This window comes from Saccoglossus kowalevskii, chromosome 12, assembly GCF_978046115.1.
Source record: "Saccoglossus kowalevskii chromosome 12, keSacKowa6.1, whole genome shotgun sequence".
In the NCBI taxonomy this organism is placed as follows: domain Eukaryota; kingdom Metazoa; phylum Hemichordata; class Enteropneusta; family Harrimaniidae; genus Saccoglossus; species Saccoglossus kowalevskii.
The window spans coordinates 34,894,659-34,917,462 of record NC_140652.1 but is presented as its reverse complement, the minus strand read 5'-3'; the positions used below and the strand labels follow the sequence as shown (position 1 = coordinate 34,917,462).

The window sequence follows — 22,804 nt, the reverse complement described above, 5'->3', positions numbered from 1 at the left end:
AACACATAGTGTTCAAGTCTTTTTATACAGCTAATATAAACACATAGTGTTCAAGTATTATTATACAGCTAATATAAACACATAGTGTTCAAGTATTATTATACGGCTAGTATAAACACATAGTGTTCAAGTATTTTTATACGGCTAGTATAAACACATAGTGTTCAAGTCTTATTATACGGCTAGTATAAACACATAGTGTTCAAGTCTTATTATATGGCTAGTATAAACACATAGTGTTCAAGTATTTTTATACGGCTAGTATAAACACATAGTGTTCAAGTCTTTTTATACAGCTAATATAAACACATAGTGTTCAAGTCTTATTATACGGCTAGTATAAACACATAGTGTTCAAGTATTTTTATACGGCTAGTATAAACACATAGTGTTCAAGTCTTTTTATACAGCTAATATAAACACATAGTGTTCAAGTCTTTTTATACGGCTAGTATAAACACATAGTGTTCAAGTCTTATTATACGGCTAGTATAAACACATAGTGTTCAAGTCTTATTATACGGCTAGTATAAACACATAGTGTTCAAGTCTTATTATACAGCTAGTATAAACACATAGTGTTCAAGTCTTATTATACAGCTAGTATAAACACATAGTGTTCAAGTCTTATTATACAGCTAGTATAAACACATAGTGTTCAAGTCTTATTATACGGCTAGTATAAACACATAGTGTTCAAGTCTTTTTATACGGCTAGTATAAACACATAGTGTTCAAGTATTTTTATACGGCTAGTATAAACACATAGTGTTCAAGTCTTTTTATACAGCTAATATAAACACATAGTGTTCAAGTCTTATTATACGGCTAGTATAAACACATAGTGTTCAAGTATTTTTATACGGCTAGTATAAACACATAGTGTACAAGTCTTATTATACGGCTATTGGCACAGCATAACTTATCAAACATATAAAAAAACGTAGAAAAGTGACAACTGAAACTGTTTTAGATGTATAAATCTGCTAGGTATATTAATTAATGAGGCTATCTGTATAGGAGATTATAAACAGCGGTTCACACAGGAAGTTGTTTTTTGTCTCAGACTGAATTTGGTCCCATTTTCTAAGGTATATGACAGAACAAAGAACAGAATGGACATATCTGCCGTATTTATGAACGCATACACAACAAGAGGAGTAGCACTGAAACAAGGCAACTTGAATGAGTACAACATAAAAATAGAGTAAACATATGTAACAATAACGTTGGTTCCATTTAATAACGTAGACCATTATTATTCATTTTCTTCGGTATTGATACAGTTATTATTTTTGAATACTTATCATCATCGTCACTCATTATGAAAAAAACACTTAGGGCTGTACTGATTACTAACACATCACATATGCCATACTTTATAACGCCGCTGAGAGTGTCGCTATGTGTTGGGTATAAATGACAACAAAGCAAAACTAAACATCTACAAAATAACAATAAACTTTGACAGAATGTTCACGTTGTGGACTACATAGATACTAGCCCAGATTAATTTCAACGCAACGCATAGAACATAGCATTGACAGTAATACCAACTATATCTACAGAAACCAAAGCAGAACGATTTTAAATCTTTAAAACTATTATCGTTTTCATTTCCCATATCAGGTAATCTTTAAATCTAAATTTTGTATATATCTACAATCATTTTGATGATCAATACTTTTTTAATGTTTGTTTATGTACAGGTAATTTGTATTATAATTCTCCCATTGTTATACAGTAAAGTTATGATCCCGTCCAACAACTCGCCAACATAACAAGATCACTTGAAATACACTACGATGCGATATCACGTGGACTGTATTTCACAGCATTGAACATACATGCATATAAGGGAGAGGGTTTAGAAAATTTACCCCACACGTACATATTAATAGATCAACACACATATACTAGTATGTCAGGTAGTCTAAGTATGGAACTAGTCATATATATTAGCATCGTCGGCTTCTGGCGTTCACATCGTACTTGTCGTATTTCTCATATATCATAATTCTTATTGTCAAAAGGAAAGTGATATTTACATCGTTTAATGTGATGAGATCTACTCTGATTCATTAGAACATCCATTTCCGGAAATACCTATATGTATGTTAATATCTTGAACACATGGAAAAGGCGGATTTTACCGTGCACTCAAACAGGAATTAATATATATTCTTACCTGTGTACTTTTTTGTGCATGTTAAATTATTTGTACATATTTGAAATCTGCACTGTCTTAATGCATTACTTGTTCTCGATGTCGAGAACCATTTCCTGTACTTTTCTACTAAAATACATCAATGTGTACTGTCTGACAACTCAACCCACGCAAAACATTCTACATGTACTTTGATGTCAATGACTACACACTAAAAGAGTCAAGCTGGAGATTAAGTTGACTTAAAGTGAACTTTGTCACAGCGATTTGCCGCGATTTGACAATATTCAGCTACTTAGTATAGATTTCAGGAATTGAATATAAATGACCTCCTACTTCAATGTGACCTCTGTTTGCAGTTAGAACATTCACATACTTTTAACACAGAATTGTTAAAGTGTAGATTTGTGGCCCCTTTTACAAAATATATTTGCTCTTTTATCAGTGTTTTATGCTCGGCGTTCTGGGCACCACACGTCTATCACGAAACAATGCTTCCCATCACCCAAATAGTCGTGGTTAAAAACACTCTCGTATATAAGAGTTCATTGGTTTCACAGGGTTTCACAGAATGTTATGCGCCAAAAGGGAAGCATTGCAATTGGATTCAACAAATCCTTAAAGAAATAATGACAGGGAAATAAAATCTAGAAACTAATTTCCTCAATAAATAAACACTACATGACTCATATTAAATTATGTTTAATCATTGAAATACTATAATTATGACATTCGGAACATATATCAAATTCATGTATTCACCAGGCAATAATAATAATAATAATAATAATAATAATAATAATAATAATAATAATAATAATAATAATAATATGTCAGTATTTATAGAATGCTCATAGACACTTTACATTATTACCAATAGTCATATGAATCAATCTGTAAACCGCCCTAAACTATCTGGGAATCATACACAGTCAGATCTACTTATAGTGCATCTTTTGATTCTTAGTTGTTTGTATAAACCGCTAATCACTAGGACGACAAGTTACTTGTACTCGCAGCTAGACCTGAATTGAAAAACACCGGAGTTTGAATTGGTAATACCTTAACAAATAGCCAACATATGGGAAGAACGATAATCTGATAGTATTGAACGTACAGAAACAAATCCCAAGGAAGTCGATGAGGCGGAGGCGGAGACGGTGACACAGATAAATAGAACTGAAATAACTGCCGGTAGGGGTGTGACCGAGTTCCAAACTTAATATAAATTTTATCTTGGAATGTTCAAGGACTTAATTACCAGCTCCAGCCTTCTGATTTTACTGATGTTTATCTAAATGCTGACAGTGTATGCTTTGCTAAAAAAGCCGAACAATGCAACCATTTCCAATGGTTCAACGTGTTTAACACGTCACATGAGAGAACGTCTAACCATGGTAGATATGCAATTCTGGCCGCTCGCTTCTTTCTTTATGTTGCACGCTTAATTTACATAGGGACAGGGGGTACTTGTAAATGTAAATTGAGGCGCTGGCGTTGTTGACTATGTGTTCTTGTTTACATTATGATTGTCTAGAGTATAAATATTTTAAGTTGGAGTACGCTTTTCCGTTGTCTGTAATTATGAATACATTTCTAAGTATCGTCATCGGTAACACGATTTCCACTGCAGCTATATCACAGCATGTTATAAGTAAGTTTTCTTGAGCACAGAATGATAATAATAAACATCTTCCACGATGAAGATGAAAACTAAGGAATTAGAACATTTTATTAGTGACCGGAATACTGTTACTGTTTTACTGAAGAGATAAGCCCGTCTTTTGAGACTGCTTCCAAGAAATATTGCATATCGACGGAAACAATCAGTCAGCTCGGTTTGGTAATGAGTGTGAGAAGTACTAACGATTAAAGGAATATGTGTTATTATAATAATGTAAGTTCACTAAATGCGTACAAGGCCCTGTTATCTGAATTTAAATGCGTACAAGGCCCTGTTATCTGAATTTAAAGCTTATAGTTTTTCAGAATAAAAACGTGCGTTTTTGATGCGGAAAAAATAGAAATTAGCAACTTCGGTCAATGATTCAAAACAATGTTGAAACAGGGTGAGACATTTCAAATCTAATTCCACCATCTGTAATATTATCAAATCACGTGATTAGTAATATTCATATATATATATATAAAACATGTTTCCCTTTTCCGAAAAGTTGTATTATGTTTTTCAACGGATATAATGATATAATATAACTAGTCAGGATAATTTTTTTTTATACAATCTCCAAACTTAAAAAAGTAAAATCAGCCGGTCCCGATTTTTTATTAGGCGATTTATTTTACTCTGTTTCACCCGTTATCGTTCCATATCCTAAAGTGTTTTGATTCAGGTATGTCCTCACCTGAATGGTTCGGCCACTTCCATCTTAAATAATCGTCTTGTCTTTTGGGCAGAATGTCCTAAGAATATCGATGAGGCACAGTATTTTTGTTCGACAATATTTATAAACGCGGGAAACTTTATTGTGCATTTATAGAATGTTCGAAGGTCGCCGACACTGTTGAGCGTCGAATAATGTGATTTATGCTTTTATTAGAAACGAGGGTTTATTAGAAACAAATTGTAAATATTTTACCTTTCTAGTTTACCATTATGTTCACAACTTATTGCAGGTCCGATAGCAACTCTCCAATTCTCAAACGCATTTCATGATATATTTCTACAATAACGTACCATTTTATGTTGGGGCGGAAGTATTCCTGACGTGTTAAAGTCGTTGTCACCGCTTTGAACACTAATTACTAGAGAACAGAGCCACGCAGAATAAAAACTTGGCACAGGTATTTTCCTAGTATGACAAAATGTTGATAGACATGAACAAGAGACGTTGTATGGGTTGTGTATGTCTTTTTTCGCAAAAACACATATTTTTAAGAAAAACAAGAATATTTTCACCGACAATAAGAAATAGCAAAACGTTTAGTATCAGCAAAACACATTTTTCAACCGCGACCTCTGAAAACACACATGAAAATTTCTGCTTATAACTCTGCCAAGAGGGGTTTAGATCTAAATCCAACTTTAAGCCTATAATGTTCCATTGTTTTTAGTGCCAAACCCAAATATTTCATTGGTGTTTGTGAGCTCTTGTGTGATTGGTCGATGCATGGGCAGCTCTTCCAATTCTGTCTTTTACTCCCTATCAATTTGGGCCCTGTTTTACTCCAGGGCATGGAGGTATCTGTTTATACCTCCATGTCCAGGAATACGTCCAAAAGCCACTCTCTTGACTGGAGATCTGTGTTGAAAAGTAATCTTTTGTTGTTGCGGTGTACGCAAGACTATGAACAATAAAAAACTTATGTTTTTTAACATCACTTCACGTATTAACAATTAGACGTGATAATTTCATTTCAATAGTAAAAATCCGTTGTCAAAAATCTAAATAATCACAACTTCATCGAAATCCATTGTCTTTTCTTACCCACAAGCCACACCCAGACCATTCATCAAAACAAGGTATACTAGTACTCTGACCCATGCCGAGGTTTTCCTGTTTGTAATGCTATATGATAAATCAGACTAACTATCACGTGAAACCAAGTGTAAATCATTCTAAAATAACGTACCAATACCCAATTGATTCTGGAATCATTGACCAGAGAGAAATAAATGACATTTGCAATAATAATCGTCGAGCATCGTCGGTCCGGGTTGTAACGTTTCGTTGACGGAATAGACGATACAACAGTGCGGATTGGACCTACATGACTGCTAATCAGTCTCACATAATCAATATTATTGTTGTTTTTTGGCTTTTTCCGATTTGTACATTATCTTCGGTAATAACTCGTGAAGTCTGATAACTTCAACAGAACGTAGCCGTTAAAACTTGCAAAACGATCATACAATTTTGTTTGGCTCATTTAAAAAATACGAACGGTGTAAATATTCAAAACTACATTTTTTCTGTCATCGGCGTGCTTCAGAATGATAGATCTTGGCCGATCGTATTTTTACGAAGAACCTGAATGTACTGCAATAATTTCACCCAACCTCCTGCTCACTTCTCCTTTTCGATCATTTTTTCACTCAATTTTGCAACCGCTTGTTGGATAATTTCCGCTTTATTTTTCGACCGCGTGAACCCAGAAATATCGCTCGCATTTTAAATACATGGCCGTGGCATCAATTTTTAACACCTACTCTATTGGCATTTACTGTTTATTTCATGGATTTGGCACTTGAGGTGGCTGATAAGCTGTGTCTAAAACGTGACCATTTTGTGCACGTTTTAGACACGGATTAAAAACCAGTTGTAAGCAGATATTTTCATGTGCCACACATCTATCAATGTCGTGTTATCCAGTATTATGCGAAATAACGTAGAGTTGTTGTGAAATGAGGTCATAAAAAGTAATGTATAACAGGAATTGAAATTAGACAATACATTAAAACGCTAGATTTTTCGCACCGCGTCGTGTTCGATATAGGGCCAATGGCGACATATACAACACGCGTATTTTGAACACGTGTTGCATGACAAAGTTAAAACTCCAGGTTGCGCACAGAGCTGCCGAAGATGTCGCTGATGAAATGCAATTACAAATATAAAACATTTGTTTTTGTTTGTTTAATTTTAATGCTTTTGCATGTATGGTTTTATTTGTGCTTATACAAATAATATTAATATACAGAAACTTACAACAGTGAGCGATGAATTGTAATTGTAGTTTAAAACAATTAGACGCTTTAAGTAATGCAATGTATCTGAAGCAAAAATATAAGACAATTATAACTTCAAAGACACATATATTGATAAAAATGTAATACATGAGTTGATTGCAGTCCATTACGCACAACCACATAGATACACGTCTATAACCATTATTGTAGACAATCACGACTTTATATTTTATTACTTTCAGGATTTTTTGTTTCGAAATATAATGTGACAGCTCTCGAGATTACACTTTCACCTGGACTTGCTTCAAAGTCTTTGTTTTTTTTTGCAAAAATAAAAACCTGATAATAGCAAAAATGTGGAAGAGCGAGAAAAATTAAGCAACTTTCATTATACAATTACTATTTCATATTTTAGCCATTTGTCGTTTTCAAAAACAAAACAAAAACAAACAGTAGGAATACTATGAAACAAGTTGACTTGTAAGTTTTATACCCTAAATCGGTTAAACATTATCATTTATAATAAAATTAATGTTTCACTAAGAGATAATTCCTATAATTATAATGGGTTGTAATTTGAATTTCAAGTATTTTCATAATAGAATTTCGTAATTGTCGGTAAGACGGTGACCTTTTCTTGTGAGGGATTTCCTATTAATATTTGTTTACAATGCATTTAAGTTTATTTTCCCCGTCTACCTTTAAGACAATCTCTTCTGAATTTATAAAAGGTTTGTCTACTGTTCCAAGCAACTCGTACTTTGCAGGTAAAAATATTTAATGAGCGTCCAGACAAAAACATATCATATTCATAAATGGCTCCAGAGATCTTGTCGAGAGCGGTAAAGTCACGTGATTTTTTTGTTTCTCAACCATAGCATGTTATTTATTATGGCTATCTTGTCCACTGTTTTAAATACAATGGTCACATAGATGAGTAAAACAGAAGGCGTGATGACGCTAAGGAATGGAACACTACACATGGGGGGGGGGTCTCAGTGGCCATTTAGAGTGAAATATTTAATATATGAATATGCACTCTCGGATCACCATGATACAGCCAATTTTATACTATTTGTGACAATTTTTTTGAAAGAATATGCACTGAGATAATTGCTTAGATTCACCCTTATTTTAGGTATTATGAACCAAGTACTGATAAATTGCAGCAAGGCTAAAATGACAGGCAGACGGGTGGCTGGCTAAAATGACAGGCAGATAGGTTGCTGGCTAAAAAAACTGCCCCCATGAATAAAGTAATGCATCATGCATGTTCTCAGGATGCACCTTGATGGAATTAACATACATTAACTACATCACAAGTATAATACAATCTAACACTGTAATAGAATAAAGTGTGTGGTGTAAACATACATGTACATGTAACAAGCCAAGAGTTTTTTTAAAATAATGTATTTAATCAATAATCCAATTTTTATTTTCCGATAATTCATAATAAATTATTTTCAATCTTAAAAATAGGTATGAAGATGCAAATGTAAAATTATGTGATATTATACATTCTAAACTATAGAGGGCGCTAGATTGATTAAACAGAATGATAAAATATAAATTCATTGCCATAATCAAATGAGAATTGCATGGTTAAAAGATTTCCAATGAGTAACCATGTGATATTAAGTAATTTTCATACATTCCAAGCCTTTGACAATTTAATTAGAAGTCGTTGCTTCTAATACAGCTTTTTACAGTAGGGGCAAAGTAATACATTGTTTATACATTTGTACATCAAGAATTCAAACCCTAATTTTACTTAATGTGGTGAAAACTATCTTTATAAATTATTTACCTTTACAATGATGTAGTTCTGCTGAGTTTTATCAAATATGATAATATTGATTGATGGAAAATTGCACTACTTTCAATAACTGCTTATCCATAAATTAACTTGTTCTTATTTATTAACCTTTTCACAACCAGACTTTCTTGCCAAACTTTTTCTGTACTTTTTGTTATATTCTTCAATATTTCTGGAATTGAACCCTACTTTTAAAGCCAACAGGCAAAATTTGAGTCAATTTTCATTTTTTTCTCAAAATATTTGGCTATTTTGTTCTAATAATCTATGGAAAGTGCAGAATATAAACAGGACTATTTTGTGAATTTGTCATGAAAAGTGAGAACTGGTGGTAAAAAGGATAACATTATAATTAAATTGAATCAATTGTTATTGAGGATTAAATAAATCGCTAATCTAACGGTATTTACAAACTACTGTCTAATCAGTTTATTTGTAAAATATTTAAAGTTATTTTATGTGCTGTCCCACAAAACAATGACATCATCAGTTCTGTTATACTCCATTAAATGATGACATCATCGGTTTGTGTGCCAAACTAAACGATATACAAATGACATTATTTGTATCAGCAGCCGATACACTGAATGTTTGCATTCATTTACTTTGTCATTGTGATAGTTGACATATCTCTAAATCTGTTTTAACATTGTCCTGTTTCCATAAAAAATACCAACTATTTACAAATGATGTACTTTTATCAAAACATATTTACAGTCGCATGTATAAATAAGAGCAATCAGACCAAATCTTGTTTAACTGTAAGTATCAGCTCTGTAAAACAAAAGACAGAAAATCTGAATAAGAAAAGAAACACAGATCAGGCATGGAATAGTCACACATACCCAGACAGATTCACTCAATATGAAGAACATACTTTTGAATAATTTATTTTCACCTGGTATTCATTTTCAGTTTTCATTGAGGAGTTTTGTTAATCAGTGAAAAAACTTGTTTACATTATGTATGATGATGTAAAAATTACATGCTAGGTTCCAATTTTCTCTTTTTTTTAATTCAAACTACAATAAAGAAATCCACAGTATTGAAACTATTTATGTTATGGAAACTATTTTGAATTATGTTACCTATATAATTTAGATAGGGCTAACTCGTAAGTAAAAAGACCTAGATTTATTAAATATTTCAAGTAGATAGCAACAACAATTAATTACACATCACCAAGAAGAAGAAAGAACCCTTCTAATTGCCCCAATAACAGAGCATACATTTATCTAAATGTAATTTAGCTATTATGATGAAACATTGCACTGTTCCTTTGCTAGTAAGGTTTACTGTTAAAGTAGGGAAGACAACAACCGATCACAATATGAGTGTCATTTGTGTATGGTTTTATAGTAGCTGATAAATTATTTAAAATTTGTTGTTGATATTTTTCATTCTCCTGACATTAAATGACAATTTTCAAGTTGAACACACACACTCTTATTCATGATACTCAGAACTGACATGTGACTCACCGTGCAAAGGTAATGATAGCGATGATAGAAAAGACCAAATCTAATTATAAGAACTGACATGTGACTCACCGTGCAAAGGTAATGATAGCGATGATAGAAAAGACCAACTCTAATCCCAGGAACACTAATTGGATAGAATTCAATATGATTTCAGCTCTGAGTACGTAGGTCTGCCAGATCAAAAGGTAGACATGTGCAAATATCATTGGTAGACTTAACACCACAGATAACAATAATGATATAGTTCTCTCTGTCAGATTGCCTTTCTTACCTACAAACACAAAAAATGCACCTTTTATTAAGATAAAATATATTTAAATGGATGCATTACTGAGCTATATGGTACTACAATTTATGTCATGTAATATGAAGTAGCAAGCAAATAAATAGAAAAAATAATTTCTAGCTGTCTAGGTGTTGTTTACATGTACATAGTCAGCTGTCTAGGTGTTGTTTACATGTGCATATACCCAATCTTTGGCTTTGACTGCTTAGTTAATGAAAACAATTCATTCTAGCAATACCATGGTTTTATATACTTAGAAGAAAATAACACAGATAAGATGAGAATATTTTTCTGACTCTGACTCCTGGTAATTATTAAATTTCTATTTTGAATCTGCAGATTGGATGCAAAGCTCCTCTGAATGTGAGCCCTTTAACAAACTGTTTTAATTTCTGGTTAAAATAAATCAAAACTTCTGAGATTACTGTAAATCAGCCAGAATGACTAGCAATGTATAAAATTTCCATATTAAGGATTAGAACTGCAGGTCAATTGACCAAGAGATCACAGTGGTTACCATGGGGAATTTTGGATAATGTATCACCTGTTCTGACATTCCCTGAGGCCATATATATCAGACATAAAATGATATCCAACTAACCTATTAATGATCATGTGTCACATCAATGCATAATAATACAATATCAGACTACTTTGATAAATCTTTATCGTTAATGATACAATTAAAATATCAGATTTATAGCTTTTATTGTTACGGTCGGTACATGTATGTATATTAATTACATGGCATTAGGCAGCATTTTAATAATATATATTCTGTCCGGGGAATATCAAAGGGGGATTAGACAGCATTTCAATAATAAATGTTCTGTCTGGGAGAATATATTAAATTATATAGCATTTCCAAAGATAATGTTATTTCAGCTATGGTACATGTAACTAGTATAAAATATTATCAACTTTAAACAGCGAATATACCGGAAAAATCTAAACAGTGAAAAGAAATCAAAGTACTTGCTTTGCTAGTATTCAATACAATGTCTCAAAATTTATGTAATAAATAACTAATTTGTACTTATAGAAGTGTACTGTAGTAATTAAGAGATGAACTTTTGGTAAAATAAGATATAGGAGAATTGAACTGTTTGTAATTTGAACCATGGTTAACAGCAATTATATTATGAACAACTGAAAAATTTCTCCGGGGAAGAAATTATGTTGTTTCTGTCAATCAACATATTCATTAGTGAAATTAGTATTTAGCAAACTGATCATCTCTCAAATTTGTTATTGACATACGCAATCATAAATCAGAGCATATCAGTGTTCAGAACCCAATAAAATGCTACCAAATTTTGTGTTTTTCTCTGACTTGCCTAAAATAATAGTAGACTGTCCACTAATCCTCTGACTGAATAATGTATCAAATCAATCTGACAGAAGCCCATCTAAGGTACCTATATTTCAATCCACTCTGGCTTGTTAAAAATCAAGAAATCAAAGCATTGCACGTAGAAAAGTCATTCTAAGAAAAAGTCAAAAATTACAAAAATATTTACTAGAATCAAACTTTTGCTTATTAATAAATGTGATAGAACCACTCAAGGTACATTTGTTGTAAGTATGAAATCCATACTCATACAATTGGCGGTTTTTAAGAAGTAGTCCAAAATGTAAAGTTGAAGACGACGAACAATCAGTACCAGTAATATGAAAAGCTCCGTTCTGACAAATGATTGAAATCTGTCAACAGCAGAGCTAATACTAGTATGTAGTTGTTCAATTCTGCATTTCAATACAGGCATTATGAAAAATGTAAAAAAGTCACATTTTTAATAAGTGTATAACATGCAATGGTACAATTTACATGTATATATAAATAACACAATCATGGGCTGCAATGATGCATTTTAAGCTACACAATGGTTCATGTGCTTAGAGACAACATCAAATGTTCAATGTAGGATAAAAAAACTTAATTCCTTTAGTTTTTTCCCAAACCTCCCCCACTGAAACTTAATTGATAAATATTGATCATGGCGTCAAGACTACATTCACCATCCCTTAAAGAGGAAATAATGAAGGGGAATATACGTATGCGCAAACTACTTTTCTGGGTTCTGCATATGCTTTAGGTCCATGCCCTGAAATTATCCTCATTTGACATATTTACACTCGAACCAAACCATTTTCTTGTCTTGGATGTTATTTTTATTTATGTTATTTCTGTTATTTTTGTCCATGATTGGATAGAAAAAAACGAACTACAAATACTCCAAGATTTTTTTGACTATAATAAATAAAATCGTTTTTGTAGGATGGAAATTTTTTGAGGTCAAACCCCCCCCCCCCCACTAAAGCAAATAAGTTTTTTATTCGACATCGATCTTTTGACGTCGTCCCTTATATGATCCAGTTTTCAATATGTGCACTTCTAATAGAACAAACATATCGTATTATACTACATGTACTAATTTGCTTATCCCTGTTACCATATAAACCATATTATTATACCATATAATAAATACTGTGGAATACCTGATTTTCGTTTGGAATTACTTTTCGATGAAAGAATGATTCAGTGAAAATAAAATCCAGTGAATACTTTTTTTCGTATATTTTACATTCAACTCGTCAAAAATCAGTGAAAATAAATTCCATACAAAACACCAAAAAAGTCTATTCAGCGAAAAATTAATTCCAGCTAAAATAAAGTATTATACAGTAACCATATAATAACATGCATGCATTATACAATTAATAACAAGCTTCATATAACACTAATACATTAACACATTGATTATATAACACTCAACTAATGCAGCAACATTTCAGGCAAAAAAACATCACGTTTCCCCTAAAGCACTCATCAGATGTTTGTATCTGTATCCTGTATTACCTCTAACATCTGTTACTAGTCAGAACATTTTATTCCATGTTTATTCAAATTTAGACAGTGACCCACCATTGGAATCTCACTATAAAAATGATCCTCTATGTATTAGTATGCAGATCAAGTATGAACACTAAGTAGGGCTTGAATTTAAAGCACTAACAAAACATTAACCCTAATCCTGCCAGCATAATGAACTTTTACGATGAGGGTTATGATGACCAGATGAGGGTAAGGAAATTTAAAACAGTGCATGCTTATTGTTACAAAGCACTGAATTTTCATTTAATAAAACAGCATAGTATACAGATGTCACAATGGCAAATCTTGGCAAAAATACAGATTGTAGCCTTCTGATCAAAATTAATTAAAAATAGCAGTTCTGACCAGAGAGCATTTTCTATGCATAGACTGGTTATTGAAGTTGGTGGCATGCTTGCGACGACATTAGTCTCTGACACAGATAACATTTTACACTGAAATCTATGAAAATGTGCATTCATTTCAAATGTGCTATATTGATAATTTAGTATTTTATATAAAAAAATGAAAAACAAATTGAGGAAATGTCATAAGCAGCTACTAAAACATTGCCAAAACCAATTGATAGGTTTCCTATTGAGTACAATTTCCATGAAATGTTGAGTTCTAAAAATACATGAATGCAATAATTGGCTTAACAGTTCCAAACGAATGTAATAATTGTAGAAAACAAAGCAGAAAAAAATATTTTCTGGTTAAAGCGAGGGAGTCGTCACCTGCGCATGCATCAGGTGGCCATTGCGTGTCATTGTTTACAAACAAGCATCTACCAATGAGCCTTTCCGTTTTTATCGTGTGTTGTTATCGTCGCTTGGGACTCAATTCCCGCGCGTGCGCAGGTGACAAGCCTCCCGCTTTAAGTGAGGTAATAATGATCTGTTTCATCTTTAAGGTTTTTCAAGCATTCACCAAATATTTGAACATTCAAGTTTACCTGTGACAGAGACTTATTGCACACTCACTCAGCCAGTGCTTGGAGAATGGGCAAGAGTTCCTTTTGTACCCCCATACCTAACCCTAACTCCCAGTTACCTAATTCATTTGTATATGCCCCCTCTAGATAAATATAGATGTCCTTAAGAGGGGCATGTACAATTAAATGGGGAGTGCTGGAGGGTAGGGGTTGGGTTAGGGTTAGGATTAGGGATGGGGGTACAAAAGGAACTTATTCTGGAGAATGAACAGAGAGTAAACAAAACAAATAATGAAAATAAATTATCATAAAATAGCAAGCATTGAATGATTTTTTAACTTGAAACAAACAATTTTATTTATTTAAACCTGACACATAATGATTCATGGAAAGCCAACTTACCCATGAACAACCTACAGGCTTCTAAAATAGCCATTAAAACAAGCAGAATCCACTCAACAACTAAGTTAACCGTTGGGTAAGGTAAAACATTTCCTGAATATTGCAGCAGCAAATAAAGAAAGAGAAATTGAGATGTGAATAATACTCACCAAGTACCTGTCTTATAGACTCCACTCCAATAATTAGAAAGAGTAGACACACCTCACCTTCTATGTTGGATTGTGGATATGGAAAAAGCTGACCTAGTGACAATGATGTACAATGACAAACATGAAAGATACAGGGAAATAATAAAAGATGACATGACAAAACTGAGCGATTAAATCATATTTACACAAAATGACAGACAACACTGACTTATGATACAATGTTTGGTATATCCAATGATGTGTTGCATTATATAATCCCAGTAGATTAGGAATTTCTACCACCTGGTGATAAAACATGCATATTGATTTGTAGTAATATCATTATCTCTCACAAGAATAAAATGTAAGTGTATGATGATGGTTTTTGTGGAAAGACGTTTTAACAAATGACAAAAGTGAGAGCTTAAAGCCCACAGCTATTGATTAATATATTTGTGGAAAATAAACAAATTAGACACATGAGATGGTCTAATAGCGGCATGTGATCATTACACGTAATTGTATTGCATTGTGTATTGGTACAATGTATTGAATTGAGGTTGAAAGCGCATGTCTCTGTATGAATACAGAGTATATCAGTAAGTACAAAAACATACATTTTTCGGTAAGATAACTCCACAGACGTACACTAACACTGAACATGAAGATTTTGAAAAAATTATTGCTGTTGGTGGCAGGAGAAAAGATTACAGGAAGTGTACTGTTACATTTGTACTATCCAAATATAACAAGAAGACAGAATTTTAATATGCCTTACATGTATAATGTGTTACCTGTAGCTACAAATCTGTGGTGGTATATTGAATAACTGTTCAGGAAAAAAAAATCAGGACCACCCCAACCCAATGGACTAAGAAAAGGATTTCTTGCTACAAGTAAGAAACTTTTAAATGAAAACATTGACTGACATGCCAAACAGATAAGGTTGAAGCACTAAAAGGAAAACTTGGAGAGCCGCATCCACATGTTTTGATCAATTGGAACTTTGAGGAGTATTGATTATTCAAAACAAAGTTTGTCAAGTTGTCTGTTTACACCAGATAAGGTTGAAATTTAAACTTGCTGCAATTCATTTATCCCTTTGGTTTGGTTGTAGTTTTGTTATCATCCTTTTTCACTTGTCATGGATGGATTGTGAGACACGAATATTTAAGAACATTGTAAGTCTCATAAAAAATTAATGTTGTTTGATTTGATCTTGGTCATAAACAAAATACACCTCTATATACATCGAATCCCTTAGGTGAATTTTTCACTGGAGTGGAGTGGATTCTGACTTGGTCTATAGCACTGACATTGATGACTTTCTATAGTATTGTCTCCTACTCGGTTGATAATTTATTGATGATGCCTGCAGCCCTTTTAGAGTTTTGATTAATCTTAGTAGGTTCATGGAAAAGGCACCTGAAATTTCTTAATATCATTTAATCTGTATTCTACAAGCATATTATATGCTCACTGAAATGTCTGCTTTAACATAAAAGCAAAATATCTTGGTAATATTTCTTGTACAATTACATTCTACCAGAGTATATTTCTTCTGATGCAGTTGCCATTGTCTTTCAAGTTTCAAGAAAAAGCCACTTGATATGCAATATGACCCAGGAAACTTAGTGAAAGTCAATAAGAAGAAAATAGGGTACCGTAAGTTTGGCACATACATGCTTGACAGTAAACACATTTCTCTGCCACTTGTGAGGGATCCTGGCATTTTTTTTTTTTTACAATACTCTACTATGTTGAGATTGTAGATGGTTAATGAGTGTCTTGTAATCATTCAAAACATTTGTTATATTCTAAATGATGATTGATTTACAACACAACCAATGTTGTGACTGTGCATTTCTATACCAAAGCATCAACCTGTAAATAAGATTATTAATATGAATAATAACAGCAATAATTACACTGACCTTTATAGATGAAAATCAATGCTTCACATACCCAGAATGCAACATAATACCAACCATTTAAATAAAATAAAATTTGTAACGGAAGAGATGATAGCTATGTTACAGTCAAGGATAAAGGAGATTTCATGATCAACATGTAATTAATGTGACTGGCTTAAAGACAATTATCACTTTAATTTTACTTCCATAGTTTAATCTGAGACCTTCACGATGAGTTAATCATGTACAAATGAGATATGGTACTAGTACATGTATTAGTATCACATGGTGGTAAAGGTGGAAGTTTCTATGCTCAAATTAAGTCATTTTGGATGTATGCAGTGTTCTCCACGAGGGGTTTTAACAGGGCGCCGCGCCCTGTTATCTGAAATTGGCCATCTGTTTAAATTGTCAGCGCCCTGTTATATTTCCTGTGCGCCCTGCATGGTCCCAGACAAAGAATTGTTTACAAAACAAGCCAACACTCATTGTCTTCCGAAATGATTCATCGTGCTCAGGGTAACTGGTTCATTGTTTTAAGGCGCAACTGTGAAAATTCCGGCTTGTTATCGTAGCAGGTCACCATGAGGTGATAACACCACCGAACAAAAAGTTGTTTCAACACAATTAAAAATGAACATGTGGCCTAGAAAAGTGCATTACCGTACCCACATTTTTACTGCCAGGGTGACGTCAAATATATAAAATTGTTATTGGTAAAACCATTTGTTAAAACATAAGGTCTATGGTTAAAACCATGGAGGTTAAAACCAAGCTCACGCCGTGACTTGTAGCGGCAACATCATCACCGCCGAGTGGAACAAAGGCAGCTATGCACTTGCATGATTGGTAAACGACCAGCGCAGCCGACGTGCCATCACAGACATTGCTGATCACCAAGAAGTCCACACGAATGCTTGCTTGAACGTGTAAATGTTTATATTTAAATGTCACTATTTAAAGTTGAATTTTCTTTAAAGTGCCTGTGAAATGGCTGCTATTTTTGCGCCTAAAATTATCAATTGATACATAAATATTATTAATTTTTATGTTTCTAAGCATGAATTATTTTTTTTAAGTGAAAAATTGTGTTTTAAACTCAGTCTATGGCAACTTTATTTTTGTGTATTTTAAAACGAGGCTCCTCATTAGCTTCTCATTTGCATACAGAAATTCCCCTTGTGACGTCAGAAGGGGAAGTCGCATGGCAGCTTGCATTGCCGATACGTGTAAATAAGGCAAATTTCTTGTGCAGTTTTCTCGTCTTTGACTATATTGTCGCTTATGTACTTGTTCGTCGAGGAAGAATGGACCACAATGAACACATAGTATCAATTTTTGTTGCATGGGGTTGAGTTAGATGCGAAATATGTCCGTTTTGGTGTACCTGGTCAACGTGATCGTCACCGACACCGGCGCACGTTTGTACACTGTTGCTGGACAAAATAGAATTTGACGTCGGAATTATCTCGTTATTTAGCAGGTTACTAGGCACGTCACTACACTGTTTTATTTCATCGATTGTCTGAGTAAAACTTTCAAAATTAAAATAAAAGAGAACATATTTTGACATTCTAAACATTAGACTATTAATAGTGATCACTATAAAATAATTAAAAAAACGACAAATCACAGTTACTAAATAAATGACAGCCGCGTGGAAATGAATTGACATTTTGTTGAAATAGGTGAACGCGTCGGGTCACGGCGAGGGCAAGTGCGTTAAAAGCGGCGTTTAATTGGATAACAAAAATAATCGAGATCGACACACATACAGATAAATTCAGAGTGGATTGGAGTTAGCTTGATCCATGGCGTGATTGTCATAATTATAACATTGTATTAAAACTTTATTTGGTGGAAACACATTGACCAAGCCCGGATTCTTATTTCATAAATTATTATGCAGATCAAGCTGCAAGCATGGAGGTAAAAAAGAACAGAGGTGTGAATTCGACATTCAACACCAATTACCAAACAATTCAGAAACTTTTAGCCTTCGAAAATGAAAACAGTTAGCAGTGTATAAGGGCTGTGTAATTTCCTGTTTGTCCGACGCTTCGTTTTCGTGTCACTGTCAAAATGGTTGCTACCTTTTACTTAACAGGGACTAAATGGTCTCTATAAAACGATAATCAGAATCGCAAAAAAAGTCAACTGATTTGAAACACTTGCCGGACGTCTCTCTCTCTTCTGAAATCTGCCTTGGTGATCATGGGCTGGTCCGGAATCTATTTCTTTCAAAAGTGTTGCGCCAAGTTTAAGGTTAAGTGATGTCGCACCTTCGGATCGATTAGAAACGTGTGAATACATACACTATGGCTATACGTTTCACTGCAACTGCCCACAACACAACATCTAAAAACTCTCTCTCTCAAAAAAAAAAAGAAAATAGACAAAAAAAAAGAAAAAACGCCGACCGAAAAATGTATATCGTTTAAAAGTATACTGAACGACCAGTGTTATTACAGCTCAGGGGTATGACTTCCTCTCACATTTTGTCATTTGGTGGCGCACTTTCGGCGAGAGTCGGAAATCCGGAAACAGTCGACCGTTTCACGATAGGTGGGCGTGGCTACAACACGAAAAATATCCCAAATTTACTTGGATACGAGTAATCATTTGCAGCAAAAAAATCAATAACTACCCTTTTCAGTGGGACTCAGATCTAAAATGGGAAACGTGAGGGTGGGCATTGCACAGGCACTTTAAATCACGATTTAAAAACCCTGATAAAGCGGCTAAGACAAGCCTACGTCACAAACTGGTCAAAATCCCCCAAACATTGCCAGCAACCAATCACAGACTAGCTTAAACAACAGCTTTCCCTGACGATAATACTTAGCAACTTTATTTCCCCCACGCTAACTTGAAAAATCTTTTGTTTTTGTCTCGTTTCCGTTTCCGGTCTGTCTTAGAGAATGCTTTCAACTCACATCATAAGTGAAGGAAATAAATTTACTTGTGTTCTTCTTGGAACAAATATTCTGAATGGTTGTTTTTCGTGTCAATGCGTGGCTTTAGCCAATCAAAAGCATCGTTACATAGTATCACACAGTAAAATGAACTGTTTCCGGGTCATAGCTGTTTTCAACGAAGCAGACATTAACAAACTTTCAATTCGAATGAAAATTATTATTTTAAGTATGTATTTTGTTTTTTATACCTAATTCTATTATTTTTGAGAGTAACTGTGAACTGAAGATCGAAAATCTTCTATTGTGTACATTTTATTTCATTTGATCATCTTGCTTTATAGTGCCATTCATGCAAGTTTTTTAATGAACCAATTACGAACGTTTGTGCGACATCATACATTTTATTTTGCTTCGTCCAAATAAATATAAATCATAAATATAAATTTTTGCTAAAAATTAAATAAAGCATGTATGTATCTATTTGGGAAAATAAATTAACAAACTTGTTACGTCTTTTTCTGGACGCGATCATTACTTGTAAACAACTGATGTTGCCGCTTGAGGAATCATGCAGCTAAAATCAGCTGATTGTACATGCTGATGTTTACTTAATAATAGCTCTTCAAAATTCTCATTTATTTTGTAATAATAAATATATATTATGCATATGTAATGATATGTAGATTAATAGATTTTTTGGTTTCCATTTTTCAACATCCTTGCCAATGATGCATGTTACAAATGTGCCACACCCACTTCACATTGGCGCGCCCTGTTTAATTTTCAAACCGTGGAGAACCCTTATATGGTATAGGTTAAAGTTGTAGGCATGGGAAGGGTTTGGGGTACTACCTTGACATAATATGATAAATGGATACCATCTTCCACAAAATTTGGCAAAAAATGTATACCTCAGTCTAGATTTGTTATTTATTTCATATGGTACAAAATGTATGAGCCATTTCCGTGCCAAAATAGTGATTAACCTTTTCACCACCAGACTTTCTCACCCAAATTATTCTGTACTTTTTCTAATATTCTTCAATATTAATGGAAACGAACCCTAATTTTTAAGCCAACAGACAAAATTTGAGTAAATTTTCTGTTTTTACTCAAAAAAAAAAAAATTGGGGTTATTATTTCCCAATTTTCAGAAGGAAAGTGCAGACTATAAACTAATTTGTGAAGTTGTTATGAAAAGAGGGAACTGGTGGTGAAAAGGTTTAGGTGTAATGATTGCCTTCTTTTCAGCTGCAGGTGATACATGGATTATATACAAGAATGAATAAATAACACTTTACTTTAAAAAGAAAGACTGAAGCCTTTTTAAAACCCTATTGGGCAGTACACTAATATACTCTCAACACAGGCTGATCTTGTCACATTTTTCAACTTAACCATGAAAATCTAAAAAACATTCACATGCTCAGGAAAACACAGAAAATGGTAAAACAGGAGTGACTATTTTTTTTTACTCAAGTCTGTGATAACGTTGTACATTTCATATTTTTGTACATGAACACATACATTTTTTGCTTAGGAATGTTGTTGTGATCTGAAATGAACATGATTAGTGAAAATATTATCACTAACATTTGGTTGTTTAGTTGCTTATTGTACTACAGTATACCTGGAGGTCCCAAGATGGTGAATATATATACTAGTATATTGGAATCAAATACAGTGCTGAACCAAACACTAAAATGAGTAACAAAATACTAGACTTGTTAATGAAAAAGGATACAATTGCTTGTGTTTTCCCTGAAAAAAAATAAAAAACTTGTAAACAAATTAAATTTACGATGCTACATGTACATCTGTATATGTACTACATGAGGACAGCGAGTGACACAAAATGACAGCATTGCATTGCAAGTCATTTGTAAAAATTGTAAAATTCTAATATGGGTAGTTTTCAAATTGACCAATTAACAGAAAGCAATTTATTTTTCCAGAGGTTGTGTATGATATCCAATTGTGTGATACAATAGCATACATAAAATGTATATCTGAAAATATAATGAGATATCAGTAGCATCGGACCTAGGTGTTATTAGTGGAATGGAGTATAGAGTGAATTTTTAGTTTTGATGGGTCCCGCTAGGCCTACATTGTATGCCATACATGTACAACGTAGTATCTGTCCAATGTTTATTCAATTTGGATTTGAAATTGGCCGTGTTGTTAGCCTCAAAAAGCATTTCCTAATTTGCATACATTGTAATCTGAAAAATATGGATGGATTTATTGAAAATAGAAAATGTGAAGACTGAAGCTAGGCCCAAGCTTCTAATTCTATTTGTTGTATTTAACAATGTATCGTTGGTACATGTACTACCTGTTGTATATTTCAATTGATTTTTTTACAACTTTATTTATGTATGCACCAAATCTTGAAATCATAGGGGATGAGAATTTATTTGCAGAAATGTTTTCAAGTACCGATAAATTTATCTATTCAGGCTTAGCCAAATGTGTTTTTAGTATTTTAGAGCTTTTTAGTTTAGTTTATTTTAGTTTAGTAGTTATGTAATTTTTTCTCTCTTGCTCTTGGTCATGGCATTTTATTTGTTCCGTACCAAATAAAATTTATCTTTATCTTTCGAGAGTATCAAAATATTTGGGAAATGCTCCATGTGTAAATTAGAATCGTAAACTATTAAATTTATCACTCTTACCAGAGACCCTCCATGCTCTAACCCAGGTCACATCTGAACGGAAGATCAACAGACCCCCCCCCCCCCGCCTACTGCACCAAAAGGAGCTGGACCAAGGCCATATAATCATTTAGGTTTTTTGACAGTGTCGCAAGGGAAGCTACTCAAAAACACAAGGAGCAAAGTAGACACTTGGGTATCAACCACAGATAATATAAACAGCATTTCATTGGCAGACTAATTTCCATGCACCTGAATTCTCACCCAACAACCCGTTGTGTTTACATCGAGTTGATCGTTGCAAATACAAACGACAAAAACATACCGAAATTACATCATCATAACGTATGTAAAGCAACAATTTTACAACATGCTGTAAATTTAGAGTAATGTGATTTTCACACGACAGGATTTTTGTGTGTAATTTCCTAAAATAATGAGATATAATTAATTGTTATCTTAACAAATTTAACTTTACCTCTGTTCGCTTGGACCGCCATATTGGAATGTGTAACCTGTAACCTTTGACCCGAGTCGTTGAACTGCCACGTCTTTATTGTTTAGAAATTTCGACAT

The 22,804-nt window shown here is 33.3% G+C and overlaps 1 protein-coding gene across 2 annotated transcripts; it reads right to left on the bottom strand.

Annotated features, from left to right (window-relative positions):
- Nucleotides 1-8,212: 8,212 nt before the first annotated feature.
- On the bottom strand, nt 8,213-22,733 carry LOC102802849 (transmembrane protein 216-like). Of its 2 annotated transcripts, none has more exons than XM_085506245.1 (6): nt 22,707-22,733; nt 21,316-21,332; nt 16,675-16,768; nt 14,762-14,854; nt 10,185-10,386; nt 8,213-9,408 (listed from the first exon to the last, which is right to left on the bottom strand). In XM_085506245.1, exons 1-6 carry the CDS (start codon nt 22,726-22,728, stop codon nt 9,390-9,392), a joined length of 447 nt encoding a protein of 148 aa, XP_085362371.1. In that variant the 5' UTR covers nt 22,729-22,733; the 3' UTR covers nt 8,213-9,389. The 2 variants fall into 2 exon arrangements, with proteins under 2 accessions (XP_085362371.1, XP_077863530.1); XM_078007404.1 differs by lacking the exon at nt 14,762-14,854 and adding an exon at nt 14,613-14,705.
- Between the last annotated feature and the right edge of the window lie 71 nt (nt 22,734-22,804).

What these genes read in the sequence shown, in the direction of transcription:
- LOC102802849 (XM_085506245.1), bottom strand. Translation starts at nt 22,728, where the DNA reads ATGGCGGTCCAAGCGAACAGAG. An exon ending in ATTGATTTTCATCTATAAAG is followed by an intron (nt 14,855 to 16,674) that starts GTCAGTGTAATT and finishes CATTGTCACTAG; the next exon opens with GTCAGCTTTTTCCATATCCA. An exon ending in GTCTATAAGACAGGTACTTG is followed by an intron (nt 10,387 to 14,761) that starts GTGAGTATTATT and finishes TTGTGTTTGTAG; the next exon opens with GTAAGAAAGGCAATCTGACA.